At 34.2% G+C, this 16,279-nt stretch overlaps 1 protein-coding gene across 1 annotated transcript; it reads left to right on the forward strand.

The window, feature by feature from the left end:
* Positions 1–1,180: 1,180 nt before the first annotated feature.
* Positions 1,181–2,428, forward strand: LOC134276844 (uncharacterized). Its single transcript, XM_062759132.1, has one exon. It carries the CDS (start codon positions 1,181–1,183, stop codon positions 2,426–2,428), a length of 1,248 nt encoding a protein of 415 aa, XP_062615116.1.
* The last annotated feature ends 13,851 nt before the right edge of the window (positions 2,429–16,279 follow it).

Consider the following 16,279-nt stretch of genomic DNA (forward strand, 5'->3'; position numbering starts at 1 on the left):
TTATCCTGGCGCTAAAAGTGTAATATAAACCTTAGAAAAATATAAAAATATACCAAGCCAGGTGAATTTTAAGAGAAAGATCGAAATGACAAAAAATTTTATCATTTAGCTTTTCCTAATAAAATTCACCTGGCTCGCTATATTTTTCTTAAGTTTATGTTACACTTTTAGTCTTTTTCATATTCCAGTTCTTTGGAGAAAAAATTCTAAGAACAATCCACTTTTCTAAACTTGTGACATGATATTTAATCTTTTTCAAAGAAAAAATTGTTTGTGTCATCTGTCCTTAAGTGTGTTACATTTTTGAAATATTCTTTCATATCTAATTATAGCATTTGGCCAAGGAAGAGTCATGAACGCGTTCCAATAATTTTTTCCAATGATTTTGAAACTTTACATTACAGAGTCTCTAAATTCGGAAATGAACCCCAGTACAAGTGCCCAGGATTTAATACGATGTGACCAGTGTGAGACTGCTATAGTACAAATGTACTGTGATCTATGTCACGTTAATCTCTGCAAGGCCTGTGTTGGTGAACACATTTCAACTGATGAAACCAAAAAACACGAAGTTGTCAAATTTAAGTCAAGAAATTCTACTCTTCTCTACCCTAGATGTGAATCACATGAAAAGGAAAGATGTATGAATTATTGTAAAAAGTGTGAAATCTCTGTCTGTCCCACTTGCGTCAATAAACATCGCAATCATAAGATATTAAATATATTGGATGTTCAAGAGGAAACAAAAATCATGATAGAGAAAGAGCGAACTGAATTAAAAGAAACAATCTATCCTACTTACCAGGAAATTTTTTCAGACCTAGAAACGATTCAAAGTGAATTGGAAAAGGAAGCTGAGGATCTTTTAACAGCCATAACAAAACATGGAGATTACTGGCACTCAGTAATCGACAAACTTGTCGATAGACTAAAAACTGATGTTAGAAAACTGAAAGACACAAAGACAGATATATTACAAAGAAAAAAGGATGAAATTAACATGATTATTGTTAATGTAAGAAATGACATTGATTTGTTTGATAAAACTATCGACTCGAACGACATTTCAGAAACTTTAAGTGTGAAATTAAAAGATCATTATAAAAAACTTCCACCAAAACTAATTTTTTGTAAATCTAAATTCACACCAGCTGAAATTCAAGAGGGGAGCATTTTAAAAATGTTCGGAAGTTTAACAGCACATGGTTTCAAAACAGAGAAGAATGGCTACCGAATGAAAACCATACAAGGATCACCCCAGGATGAATCCATTCAAGTTATCCCAATTAAATCTTCAGAAGAAAGTTCCTTTTCTGATTCCTCTCCAGTTTCCAAGAAAGCACAAAAAACTGAACGCCTTTTCCCCACCAATCAGCATTTACCAGCAATTGATAACCTTTCTTTAACTGAAGAGAGGGCACCACAAGTTCGATATCGACCTCCAGTCCCTAGAAAACCAATTTTCTCTCGTTTGGTCAAACGAAAACCACCAGAATCTGGTTCCCGTACTCAAGTCCCTTTGAAATCAACAGGCTGCAGATTAGGTCATACAGCCTATAACGAATTAGTTGAAAATGTACATCATTATTCAGACAAAAAACTGCATAATGAACCGGATATTTTGAGCACAGAAATTATTTATGGTAAGAATATTATAAATATTGCCTTTCTGGGCAATGAAAAGATATGGCTATGTAAAGGTGAAACTATCATGAAACTGTATAGCATTAATAAAAGTTTTTCGCTGGAGTCGATTACAACCAAGTCGGAAAACATCCCAACAGACATAGCGGTGACAGAAAGTGGAAATCTCATGTATACTGATAAGGGGGATGGAACCGTTAATATTGTGAAAGAAGGAAAAACTCAAGAGTTGATCAGATTACAGAACTGGAGACCTATGAGCTTATCCAGCACTTCTAAAGATGATATTCTGGTTACCATGGAAAATGATGATAACAAACAATCAAAAGTTGTCCGATACTCTGGTTACTTAGAAAAACAATCAATTCAGTTTGATGACGATGGTAACCAACTCTTTAACTTTGGTGGATCTCAAAACTTCATATGTGAGAACAAAAACCTTGATATCTGTGTGGCTGACTGTGGAGTTCAAGCAGTAGTGGTTGTCAATCAAACCGGGAAATTCAGATTCAGATACACTGGACACGCTCCTGCTCCAAAGAATAAACCATTCAATCCGGCAGGAATCACAACAGACAGTCAAGGCCACATCCTTACAGCTGATTATGATAATTATTGTGTCCATATTATTGACAAGGATGGACGGTTCATACATTTTATAAAGTTTGAACATTTTCAACCTTATAGATTGTGCACAGATAGAGATGACAATCTTTTTGTTGCTGTCGCAGATTTGAAATCGTGGCCTCCAGGCAGTGTGAAGAAAATCAGATACCTGTACTGAAGTTAATTACTTTTTATTGGTCATTTCCGTAGATATTTTGTTAAAAGCAGAGTTTTTCCAAGGTTGCAATAGAAAACCGGAAAAAAATAGTTACTTAGAAAATGTTTTGAAAGTTGTGCTCTTTAGGCTTGCTGTTTTTATTAATATTGTTCAAATAACGATATTTGGTTTATTTCTTCCTTATTTATGACACATACCTTGTTCTTGTATTCTAATTAATATGCATATATCAATAATAAATGTTTGATTATATGTTCTCAAGTAACCGTCTCAAATGCGATGAACCATTACGCTATAATGCAAAAAGACCATTTTTGTACATCAAAAAATGTTTGCAACATTCTTGCGTTAACCTAACGGTGGTGGATACAAATTTGGACATATGTTAGGAAGGATTCTTCTTTGGGTTTCTAACTGGATGAGATATTGAATGTATATTTGCTTATATCTCTTAAATATTTAGATGTAAGAAATTTAAAAGATGATATTTTTCTTTTCTCATCACAATCGCACAATTTCAAATAGATATGTTAAACTGAGTTTTAAATCTAACAGGAACTAAATTTTTGGTAAATGGTGGCGTATGAAAATATCTTCTCCTCCGATACTCAGTCAAAATTATTGTAGAACAATGAAATAAGTAATTTTTACACAATCAAAGACTTGAAGTATTTAATGAGCCCGGATCAATAGATCCGAGGCGCATATTGTTTTGTCCTGTCTATTTGTTTGTTTATCTCTTTGTGTGTTTGTCTGTTGTCAGCTTTAACATGAGAGATAAAGACTTCATATTTGGTATGCATACTCCACTCATTAAGTTATTTCAAATGACAATGACCCTGTGTCCTTGATGCTAAAAATCGTTTTTTTTTCAAACTTTGTTGCTGCTGGGTGCATAATGTTTTACAAACACATCTTGTTTTTATGACCTTGTGACCTTGACCGTAACCTATATATGCTGAAATAGCTTTTTCAAACTTTTGCAATAACTTTTGAACCATGTGAGATAGAGACTTTAAGTTTAGTATGAATACTTCACTAATTAACAAGACCGAGTCTAAATCGAGTGTGCATGGCTTTTACGCAGCCTTTTAATTTCACGCAGTCATAAGTGGGACAGTAGACCTTTTCTAAACATAAAATTAACATTATCTGAAACGCCTACTGGTCTGAAAATTTGATTTTACGACAATAGTAGGAAAAACACTCAAATGGCTCTAGAGACGTAATGTAACTGTTTTCCGATTTTGTAAGCAATGCATGATGCTGGAGAATGGCATATGGCTCGCTTATATATTGGTATACGTTCATGTATATTTTACTAAAAACTGATGACAGAGCATCAAAAAATAGCAGCTTTCTAAATGTTGCTATTTTTACCAAAAATATCTGCGCCGATAATTCATCTGCACCAATATGTATTTAAACCACTAAATGGCAATTTTAGAAGTCTTTGGCATCGAAAAATTAATTTTTGTAATTAAGACCCCGTCCAATCTAGATGGTCAACTTTTTTGAAATTTCACATTTTGATGACTTTTTACAATAACTTTCATCTTGAAGAAGAAATCTCTAGGAAAGAAATATAAAAAAATATGGGGGAAATGTGATAATTTGGCGCTTTTCTACCAAATTCCCATAGAGTCCAACTATAGAATAAAATTACAACTTTTGCAATGACTCCCAAAGAAATCGGGGTGATAAACATCCGATTTTTTAAAATCTGAAAACAATTCATATGGCAGTAAAAATTAATTAACGAAAAATTTCAAAATCCCTAGGGTTAAAATAACTAGACTCAGCCTCGTTAACCTCTTTCAAATAACACCATGGTCGATGACCTTGAGACTTTGACTGTGACCTATATGCTTAAATAGCTTTTTGGAACTATCGCCATGACTTTTGAGCCATAAAAGATAGAGACTTCATATTTGGTGTGCAGACTCCACTAATTAAATTCTTTAACATGACACCGAGGTCAATGATCTTTTAACATTGACTGTGACCTATATGCTAAAAATATCTTTTTTTGAACTTTGTTGACATCAGGCGCATTGTAGTCCACAATTAGGGAATCAAACAAAAGTTTCTCTTATACCCAAACTAGATTCAGTGATGTTCAAATAAAGTATTGAATTTACTTTTTACTTTAGGAAACTACATATATTTGATAAGATATAAGATGATAATGTACTTAGTTAAATTGTTTGAAGCATAAGGATCTATAGAGGGACAAAACTTCTTCTAGTGTTGAAACTTATAAAAAGAGTGCCTGTGTTAGGCAGAACTGCTTTGAAAATATTCTTTACCAAAATCGTCAAAAGAAAAATGTCAAATGCAGATACGTTGTGAATTAATTGAATATTTAAATTCATATTCAGCAACATGTAGTGTAATGTTCAAAATGTAATAAAACATATGCAGATAACGAAAAGTACTCAAGATTAAAAGTCCATAAAACAGTACAAAATAGGAATAAACACGGACCCCCGAACCATCAGATGTGGGTTCAGGAGCCAGTTTGATAATATTAAGTGGTGTGTAGTAAATCGTAAACTTTATTCAGAAACTGAATATTTTTTACAAGTATATTACTGGTTAACATTTTCATGTTTACTGGTTTATAATCAGTTTGGGATTATACTGATGATTTCCAGATTTTCTTATTAGGTCTAAGAGAGGTAGACTTGCATATGAATTAGTTAATACTGGACAAACAGGTTTTATACATTGTAATAATATAAACTCGCCTATACGTCGATGGTTTTGGAAGTTGAATTTTGGATTAAAAACCATTGTCCAACTTATATTGGAGCTTTAAAGAAACTGAGGTTTTAGAGGGTCAATCCATCTGATTATAGCTGAAAAAAAAAACAACATACTTCCTAAGTTTCGAAAATGAAACAAGTTAAAGGGTAAAAGGTTTAGTAATTATTGTTGTGACTAAACATTCACTTTCTGTTTATTCCAAAACCCCTATAATCTTCAGGGCATGTAGGTTTGGAGGCCGTCATGAAGAAATTTGATGTAATTGATTCCTGATACCGGTTCTTTACTCTCATTAACCTTCAGATATATTTTGCAAAAATGTTGCTTTCTAGAAACCACCAGAAATTGGACTATCATCTCCCACCCGAAAGAGATATTGAACAACAAGATCATATATATGTATATTTAAGAAATTGGCATATAAAACTACCTTTGTGCTACTGCAATTCTTTCTTTTTCTCACACCTTTTTTCTCACGCCGTTTTGTTAAGTGCATTTTACTGTAAATTCATTTCGTCGGTTTAAAGCAATGAATTTGATTTTCATAATCTCTTTGAGTGTCAGACAAACATAAATAACTACAATTTCTGATTTTTTTTTTTAAAAGATAATTTTACACGCTGTCGTTTTCACTCATTTTACAAAACATATGGTGACCATTGAGTCGTAAGCTTTTATAATGTCAAATAATTCTTTAAAACAGTGTAAACTACCCCCAAGATGATGCTTATCAAATTTGCCAAGTGTTTTGAAAGTCAATCAAGCATCTTCGGTGATAATTTGTTGAATTTTGGCAAACAGTACATTACTGTTCTAAGTGCTTGTCGTCCATTATTGATGCTCAAGTGTCTGTAAAACAGAGTGGCTGTAGATTCCACATATTTCAGTGAATATTTCTTTGGGATTCCAAACTTTAACAGCATCTTTAATGAAACATTTATTTTCACTCTAATGACTGATTCTTTATCAATCAGTATTAATGCAGTGTCTCGTATACCCATTGTTTCCAAGCTTCTGACAATGAAACTATTTGATTTAAATTCATTAAAGATTCAGTGATGAGAGAAAGTCAAGCTTAATGTCGTATGATTTCTATAATTTTTATCATAGAGTTAGGACATTATGTAGTAAACATTCCTAGTATATTGATTAACACTGATTAAAACCTAATTAGACTCATTAAAATATACTTATATTTTACATCTATTTTTGGGAGGAGTTTGGGCTGGGTAGAAAATTAAGAAGAGGACAGATTCTATTTTTGATACGCACAGCAGTCTGAAGCATGTTTCATACAAAATTTTCTATGACCACACTGTATTAGCAGTTAAAAATATTGCAAAACAAGCCTATGCTTCATTTTCTTTCCCATCATTCCCAGTATTTTTCTTCAAATTTTATTTTCATCAATTACATTAAAAAAGGTATAGTTTTGTAGAATAATTTAGGACGTACAGAAAATATTCTGATTTTAATACCATATTTATAAAATCTATTTGTTAGAAAGATTCCTTTTGAAATCATTTGATTTAAAAAAAAATGAGGAATTATATTTAGTGTTTTCTTCTTTTCATTTCGTATAAGATGATGCACATTTTCGGCTTTATATGAATAAAATATAGGTCTGCTGATAAAGGGGCGCAAATCGTATTCATGGGAACGCAGGCATCTTTAGAAACGTTGAATTTTTTAAGATAGTAATTGATCCAAATACCAGTTTCCAGGATTTGATCCGAGGTATTCTTAACAAGGATGAACAGTGAAACATGTTTTGTCAACGTAGATCTGTGATAATCCTGTGTTAGAGAAAACAAGAATTTTTCTCAAACTTCGGTATAGGAAGTCCACTCCCTTCTACTTTTAATTACTGCCTCCCTTAAAAATGAATTTCAAAGATTCAAACTGGGGATTCAAGCTTTAAAAAGTATTTTAAACAATTTTTTATATATGAGCACGATATTTTTCTCATATTTGACTATTTCTATTTGAAACCGATTTTGAATGGTTTTGTCGCTTTCATTCCCATATGAGAAGATAAACTTTTATCTTAAAATGACATCAAAATGTCACATCTTTTCGTTGAATTTCATAACAATAGATTTTCATCGTTATAAGAGGCAAAACTTCAAGGACATGTGAAAGTCATGAATTAAGACATAATCCCTTGAGAATAACATTTAAATATGCGCAATATATACCTTTTTACATACCTGTCATGCATTCAATGTCATTTAATATGGGGCTACAATAGGGATTTCAAAAATAAATGCTACAATGGTAATAAAACAGCTACTTTCTTATTCATTATAAAACAGAACAATGGATTAGTACCCATTAAAGTACAAGTAAGCTTACAGCTAAAACGTAGTACAGTACTAGTGCCACAGGTTTTTCGTAAAGTGTTAATTTTTACAGAGGCTCTACTACAGAGGTAACTTTTTTCACAAATTTATTCAAATATAAGGCAGGATTTTACATTACCCCTAAAACCCAACCTGACTAGGGGGTATGGGATATTATAACATAAATTGCAGTCACTCACCCATACAAACAGATAAACATTCACTCGAAAGACAGTAGAAAAGAGATGGAGAGATAGAAAGGTTACTCTGGTTGTTTTTTATACAAACCATATATACAATAGTTGAACTATAGTTACATTTTTTTTTTTAAATAAACATATTTCTAATTAAATATGATTCTATCTATTTATGTTTGGGAATTTTTGCTAGCAAAAACTGAAATTTAAATAGAACAACTTGAACAAAATAAAGCGTGCATATATTGACATATATTTGCATATTATACACTCATCTCTTCATGTTATTGCAGAAGATTTGATTCAAGGACAAATGCAAAGATATAATTATGCTTTTAAACAATATTTCACACTATTAATACATGAGGATACTTCCACATGAATTCCATCTTTTGTGGCCCAGTGGCCATTGAAAAGAATATTTTCAAAAGATAATATTTATTTTTCACTTATTTACGATTATCTCTCTTTGAATAAACTTGAATCCCCTTCACCTAAGAATATGTTGAGTCACGTTTTGTCCGCCGTCACGTTATGTCCGCCGTCACGAAATGTCCGCCTCTTTTTCGGAAAAATCGTCACGTTATGTCCGCCGTCACGAAATGTCCGCCTCTTTTTCGGAAAAATCGTCACGTTATGTCCGCCGCCACGAAATGTCCGCTTTTTTTCGGATAAATAGTCACACTATGTCCGCCTCTACAACATGTCCGCCGCCAAGAAATGTCCGCCCCCCCCCCCCCAAAAAAAATCGTCACACTATTTCTGCCGTCACGAAGTGTCCACCGATCATCCAAAATTGTCTTTTCGTTATGTCTGCCCCAACGAAATGTCCGTCAAAGATTGAAAATAGTGTTTATTAATGATAACGGTTTGTCTAATCTAATTTGCTACAAATGATTTCATTGAACTACATTATTTCGATCAATAAATGGATATTTGTTTAATTCCTCTTGATTGTTTACGGTATTTGAGAATTTAATGGCATGTTGTTAAAATGCAATTAAAATAAAATAAATAATCGGGTAAGAATTCTGATCGAATCTTGATTGACGAAATTCGAAGCGGAGAGAGTATTAGCATGTACATATAGGTACAGATTGTACATGTATACATTTCCTAAGGATTTTCATTATACAACACATGTATGTATAAATTTAATTTCTCACAAATACGAAATTTTTGCTCAGCAGACAAGGATAAAGCACGTTTTTTACTTTTCTAAAATAAAAGGAAATGCAATTTAGCAAATCTGGATGGGAGATGGGGGTGGTTACACCTCCTTTGGGATATGCTAGAGTGAGTGAAATTCCGAATATTTGTTGTGTTTTAACACAAGTACCGGTATTTAGCTCGTGATAGGCTACTTATACAATTTATGTATGAAAAAAAAAATCGGTCGTTCAAATAAAATACGCGCCTGCAATATTGCATGCACTGTTTTAATGTGGCATATTTATAGATTTTTTATGATACTATTTATAACAGATAAAGTTATTTCAGTTTGATGCCTAATAACAGGAATATTGTGGTTTGCCGATTAAATCAATATATTTCTTGTTTTAAATACCTAACTAAAATGTTTTGTGTAGATATGACGAGATATGACAAGTTTAGATAAAAGTTCGAGCAAATATCACTTGAGCCGATATATCCGGGAATTATAAAAAAGAAGTTTTTAGTCATTGTGTATTACATACTATATGTGTATATTTATAGGTATTACATATTTATTTTTCATTTACCGGTAAGTTCGGTAAAATAAATGGGCATATACATGTACGTCAGGTGCGACGTTTCTACGTCTGTATTCATAGGAATCTTTTCGATTTTAAAATTGAATTTCCCTTACAAGGGCTGTTTATTGTCAACTTCTAGGAGCGACTCTTGATGGTCTTGCTTATTGAAAGCAAAAAGAGGACTGTTCCCGCCCCGTTGAAGTGGGTCTCATCGGAAAGGTAATGTCTGGGAAATTTGACATCTATTCTGATGTAGGTTCTGCCAAGGATTGTCTTCATCTTATTGTTAACAGTCCTGCGGCGGACATAACGTAACAGTCCTTAACAACCTCGTCACGCTGCAGAGGAAATCGAAATTTTCCTCTAGAAACAATATCTGTGAAGAAAATCTATGGTTGTCTGCAACTGGGACTCAAGACTTTAATTTGGTCGAAAAGGCTTGTCAGACAGTCAATGACTGTTGACGCCTCGGCTCCACTGGAAATGTCGTTTCCCCCTAAGCACATTACGACGATGCCCGGGTTGTACCTCAACATCTTGTAGATGGTATTTGGACAGGGTACCTGTAAAGTGCGAAACGAAAAAGAAACGAAACGAAATCTACCGAAAAGAAACAAAATCTACCGAAACGAAATCAAGACGAAACGAAACATAATCAAAACAAAACCTGCCGAAACGAAACGAAACAAACTATTGAAATCTTCGTTTTTCCCCAAATCAAGGTAATTCATGTATATACTTATATATGTGTAACTGCTTGTGGACTTTTTTTTTACTTCAAATAAAATTCATATGTAGTTCTTGCACTTGTTAATATAAAATTTGATTACCGAAAAATTATGCTCCCTTGTCAGTCTAATGATGTATTTACAGTCGTTTGGCCAATTTCGGATTTTGGCCAGTTCCGAATAATTATTAATTTAAGGACTGATAATTAATAAATTCAACGGTGTAAAAATAAATTGATTTCTATGGTGAGAAGGCTTACTTATGAGTGTTTGAATTATGTGAAGTTTTGATTTTTTGCCCTCGGTTTGGTTTCGTTATCGTACTTGAAACAGTCGACATACTTTTACAACGCAACAAATCTGAATCACCGAGACGCGTAAGTCTGCAGAAAAACCGCTGTGTATACATAAATTTTTCACATAAAACCACGTTCCAGGTCTCAAAAGTAAGTTTTATATGTCCTCTAAAATATGCTAAAAACTTGTCAAAAATAAATATTTAGAACACTGTAAGATATTGAAATATTTTCGTTTTCTTATTTTACCAGTTCCGCATACCCATTTTGAACACTATTATAAATTCACTCTTCTTTGTTTTCTTCATTGTAAACGTGACTTTTTATAACCACGCTGGAAAAACAGGAAGAAGGAGTATATAGTAATGGAATCTTTGTCCATCCATCCGTCTCTACGTCCGTCCGTCCGTCTAGCTCCGTCTGATATTCTATGGGGTATCCATTTCTTATCCGCAACCCCTATTCTACCACTGAATGAAGTTCAATGAGGTTTCACGGAATTTAATAAGTCTTTCACAGAATCTTTGTTTAAGAGAACCAAAGTGCACCTATTTTATTTTTGGATTAGGCACATAATTTGGCTCCTTGAGAAAAACATGGATACTGTCATTTTTGTAACATTGAAAGGTATATACATCTCTTATCCGCAATTCCTCTTATTCCACTGAATAAGATTAAATGATACTTTCACAGATTCTTTATTATATTGTGAAATTGTTAACTTTTGATCTGACACTTATTTTGGGTCTTCCAGAGCAAAACATGGACTTTGTCATAAATAATCGTAAAAGAGGTGTGGGGTATCATTAAAATGAGCTCAGTGCCCACAGTGCCTCTAGTTCTCTACAACCTTTGGAAATACAAATAATATATTGGTAAACAATTAATTTAACTTTTCTTACTAATAGACATGACAATGGATAACGTCTGGGACGTATATTTTTTAATTTAAGGTTGAATTGAATAAGAATCTTTAAAGCGGCACAGTGAGTCAAAATCATATCGTAATTTTAAGATATCTATAGCATACAGAGAAAGACTTATGAAATAATGAGTATTTAGCGAATATATGACAATTAAACTGCAAGAATTGACTGCACAATATAAGTGCCGGAAAAATAAAGGTTGTATCTACCGTTTCGTTGTTTCGGTTATGTCAAGGTCACGCAACTCTTATTTTAAGCTCAAACTTGTAAACAACATTCAACTGGAGCATGCAAAGGTGAGAAATGTATTCTAAAAACTTTTTTAAAAAGATTAAATCAATTTTTTTTTGTCTTCTTACATTCATTCGTGGATAACTGAGACCATTGTAACTATGGAAACTTATTTAACACTTTTCTGCGCACGCGTACAATAGGGAGGAAGAAGTACCAAGGTATTTTGCAATATTTTCGTTCTGGGGCAGACAGAAATTATTTTTACTTTTATTTTTCCCCATAAAAATATCATTTTTAGCTTCTGAAACATGTAATTTTCTGAAACTGAATACTTTAAGAAATTGAACAAAATTTACAGAGGTCATGCGAAAATTCTACTTTTGTCAATTTTCCCCTTTGTGCGTCACAGTGCCGCTTTAAGCTATCCGGAACTCGTCGGCTTATTCGTAACTGGTAAAATGGACACTTATGGTAACTTGCGTAATAATTTTTTTGGAGGGAAGGCCGAACTTTTATGAAACAATATTTAATTCAACAAGTCATCAAACTACCTTGACAAAGCACTTGGATTTTGAAATAATGCCTTGTTTATTTATAGCACCGCCGAATCGGTTTCTTATTCAGAACTGGCCAAATAACTGTACATGCTTGCCAGCTGCAAATATGCACGAACGTATGTACTATGCATGTAAAATTTCAATATGTGAACTATTTTCAAATTTTTATGTCTTAAAGTTATTTCCAGCCCTTATTTATATAGATACATGATATCTATCAAAACTGATATGTTACATGTAAAGGCTCGTTTATGTACGGGTCAAAATAAAGTCACTGTACTGTTGTATGTTGCGAATGTCTTAAAACATAGGATAAACCAGAGATTTCCGAGTATTTAGTACACTGTATTTCATTCCGAGATGTCTGGTTTTATAGTTCAATTATACAGGTAACTCCAATCGGAATCGTGTGTATCCTTCCTACGTACAGACGGTCCTATTTTTCATCGAGGTAAATAAGTGGTAATTATTTAGTGTTATATTAACAAAATTAAGTATGACATAAAGGCAGGGAGGTTTAGACCCTTAGCCCCCCAACCTTTTTGCAAAGATATATATTAAACAGGCATTAAAAATTGGGGTTTCCCTTTCTGGTTGGTTAAGCCCCCCACCCCACCTCACCCCTGTCAATTTGCTTGCGACGCCCATGATGCAACATATCTATCAAAACTGAAGTTTTACAGAAACTTACGAGTATTTCAATGCGAGGTGTCTGGGTGGTTTTATCGTTCACTTATACATGCAACTCTAACAGCAGTGTGTATCCCATCTACGTTCATACGGCCTTATTTTGTATCGGGGTATTTTTCGAGGGAGAAATGAGTAGTATGCAATGAAAAGGCTCGACAAAAGACGTCTAAAAGGATTTAATTGACAAGGAAATATTCTCTCAAAACGAATGATGTCAATTTAATGAATGTCAATTATTGATATATTAACAAAATATGAATTTGAATTTTAAGCGAGGGCGCCTGAACTTGAGTTAGGTACCTAGTGTTAAAAACAAGTAGGGTACCCCTTATTCGAAACAATTGCCCTGGTAAAGAAGCTTACTATATAAATTTCATATGAAGTTTCGTTTCGTTTCTATTTCGTTTCGCACTTTACCGGTACCCAGTTGGACAAGGTTGAGAAGCTGTCATCCCACCAACTCCAAATCACCCGACTTCAAATGGCAGGACAAAGTCTGTAAAGCTTGAAGCTACCTTCACGTAGGATGAACCGAATGTGACAGCTCTCATGGTGTCTATGAAATAAAATAACAAAATTACAGTTATAATAAACTCGAGGCAAATTATGTAATTATATAATGATAATCTCTTTTTGACACCTTATAATTAAAATGCAATTATCTTATATAAAAATATTTATTATTTATGATTTTTTAAAAAAAATCTTTTGGAAGTTATACTTATTGGGTTATTGGGTTTTGAAATCAATTACCGTGTTGATAATAAATCGGTAATGTGGTTATAAATTACGCCTAAATATCCTCATCATGAAGTACGCTGGGAGTTCAATAATACTGCTAAACTATCTAATCATTATCGCTACTCCTCATTAAAATGTTGCGCGCTTATCAACCTTACATCTCACATCAATAAGACGATTGATTCTCATTACTTTGGTGTCCGGGCCATTTGCATTAGCACAACATCGCATTCAGATAAACGCACCGTTGCGATAACACACAACACGCTGTCGCGCTAACGCAACTTTGCACATGGAGCAAACACACAACGCGCCGTCGCGCTAACACAACCTTGCACGGCGCATTGTCCAATGTTGTGTTAGTTCGACGGTGTGTTGTGTGTTGGCGCGTTGTGCAAAGTTGTGTTGGCGCGACGGCGTATGGAGCAAAGTTGCATTAGCGCGACAGCGTGTTGAGTGTTAGCGCGATGTCCCGGTCATCTAAACACGATGTCGCGCTAACGCAAATGGCCCTATTCGGACACCATAAATTACCGCTCCATACAGGAATGGGTAATTGATGACGCAGAAACTGAATCCTATATTCTATATATCTATAAATAAATCACAATGTTTCAAAGAAAGTTTGCAATCTAATTCAGTCTCAAAAATTTCTGTGTTTGGAGATATGATAAACAAAGCCCTCAGTAATGTGTCTTTAAAAGATTATAAGTGTGGAGAACACCTAACCAAACAAGAAACCTTTTTAAGTGACCAGGGAATACATTTATTATGCTTGACCATGTACGGTTCTTTGTACATAATTATGTAAAGCGAACTAAAGATGGGCATTGTAGCGATATATGTACTGTTCTTAGAAGAGGGATTAAATAGAATTAAAAAAAAAGGTTAAAATTTAAATTGATTTAACTTAACTTCAAATAGATATAAACAGACTTGTCTTACCCTATTTTCCATAATTTTATGTGTTTGGCGAGAATGGTACACTGTAGCTCCAACTGGAAGCTTGTTCAGGGGAAAGGGGCCTTACCATCATAAACTCTATTCCCTAACCTCCTTATTTAGGGGCGCTGCCATGTTTGGATCACGTGACTTGGCGCCATAAAGGTGCTGATAACGCCATAATTCGGTCATATTTTCAATGCAGTAACTTTATTCATCAATTTATTGGCGTAATTTAAATACAAACACGTTTCTTTATTTGGTCTTTTTTTCTCTTCATTGTTCGTATAATTAAAACATTTAGATCGATTTATTGTTATTTAACTTACTTTTTAAGGCTAAGTTGGTTAAATTTTACCCGTATTTGGGAGGTTTAATAAATATTACGTCGTGCATTGGCGTCGGAAGCAAATTGAATGTGGGGGGGCTAGGTGTTAAAAAAATTTTTTTTTTACCTTCTCAAAAAAACCTGACAAGCAAAAAAAAAAAAAAGGAAGGAAATGTGAATTTCCCAAACACGAAAATCCTATTTCGTGGGGGGGGGGGGGGGGGGGGGGGGTTGTAAATTCAAACTTTTCAGTACCAAAATTTTTTTTTATACACCACCTTTTCACCATTTTTTACCTATACTGCGATATATCTTGGAAAGTGGGGGGGGGGGCTAAACCTACGAAGCAATGTTCAATGTCTATACATGTATACATTTGGAAAAAAAGTGGGGGGGGGCTAAGTCAATACTAAGTATATATTTGGGAAAAAAAGTGGGGGGGCTAAGCCCCCCCTAGCCCCCCCCCCCCCGGTTCCGACGCCTATGTCGTGTTTGCTTTGAAATCAATTCTATTATTTAAGATTATAGCGAGTGTCGCTCGCGTAGCGAGCCCAATAGACTAACGTGTACGAACGGAGGATGAAAAGTTCTGTTGACTTAGGACACAAACGCTAGTTTTATAGAAAAGAGATTGCATTAAATCGTTCTTTTCAGGTACGTTTTAGCCACCATGTGGCTATGCACCGCAACATGTTTTCCAAGTTTCACGGAAGCAACCGACATAACTTCGTCAAAATTCGTAAGTTTCCGGTGACGTCATTTGTATCATTTCCGAAGGGCAAGGTGAAGGCCGGTGCTGTTGCATGGGGGTATTTTTTTCATAAGATAATTCAAAATCATTTCGTTAAGATTTCGGTAAAATACAATGTTCCTTTATTTTTTTTTACTATTTTTTATATATTCGCGCAAAGGACATTTGGTAGTGCAGGAATTCTGGGAATGTTGCACAGAGAAATTTGGCTGGCGTATGTACAGATTTCAATCCGAATTTCCTCTTCTTACACGTTAGTTTATTGAGCTCGCTGCGTTCGCTATAATGCAATCCCCATGCCACAAATCTATTGTTTGCGTTCTAAGTCAATCAACAGGACTTTTTATTTGACGTCATACTTTCAAGTGATAAACAATCGGCAAACCTCGGCTAACTCCGCTCCGCTCCATTCATGTGCGAGGTACGAGTCATCTGAGGAACTCCGAGTGAGTGAAAAACGGCTCGGGTATTTCCGATTTTGTCGGAAACTTTTGAAAAGTTCGGAATCTCGATCCCGATGCCTGGAAAATGATGTTTTTTTCTTTATTCTTTTCCTCATTTTTAATGAACTGAGGTTAGACAGTGCAACGAACAGCTGTGTAATTTTTTTATAG

Source organism: Saccostrea cucullata, unplaced genomic scaffold (genome assembly GCF_032062105.1).
Source record: "Saccostrea cucullata isolate Sc308-1 unplaced genomic scaffold, CSIRO_AGI_Scuc_v1 ctg1039, whole genome shotgun sequence".
NCBI lineage: Eukaryota > Metazoa > Mollusca > Bivalvia > Ostreida > Ostreidae > Saccostrea > Saccostrea cuccullata.

Bases quoted from the DNA above. Each gene is read 5' to 3' on its own strand.
- LOC134276844 (XM_062759132.1), top strand. From the start codon at position 1,181: ATGTTCGGAAGTTTAACAGCACATGGTTTCAAAACAGAGAAGAATGGC.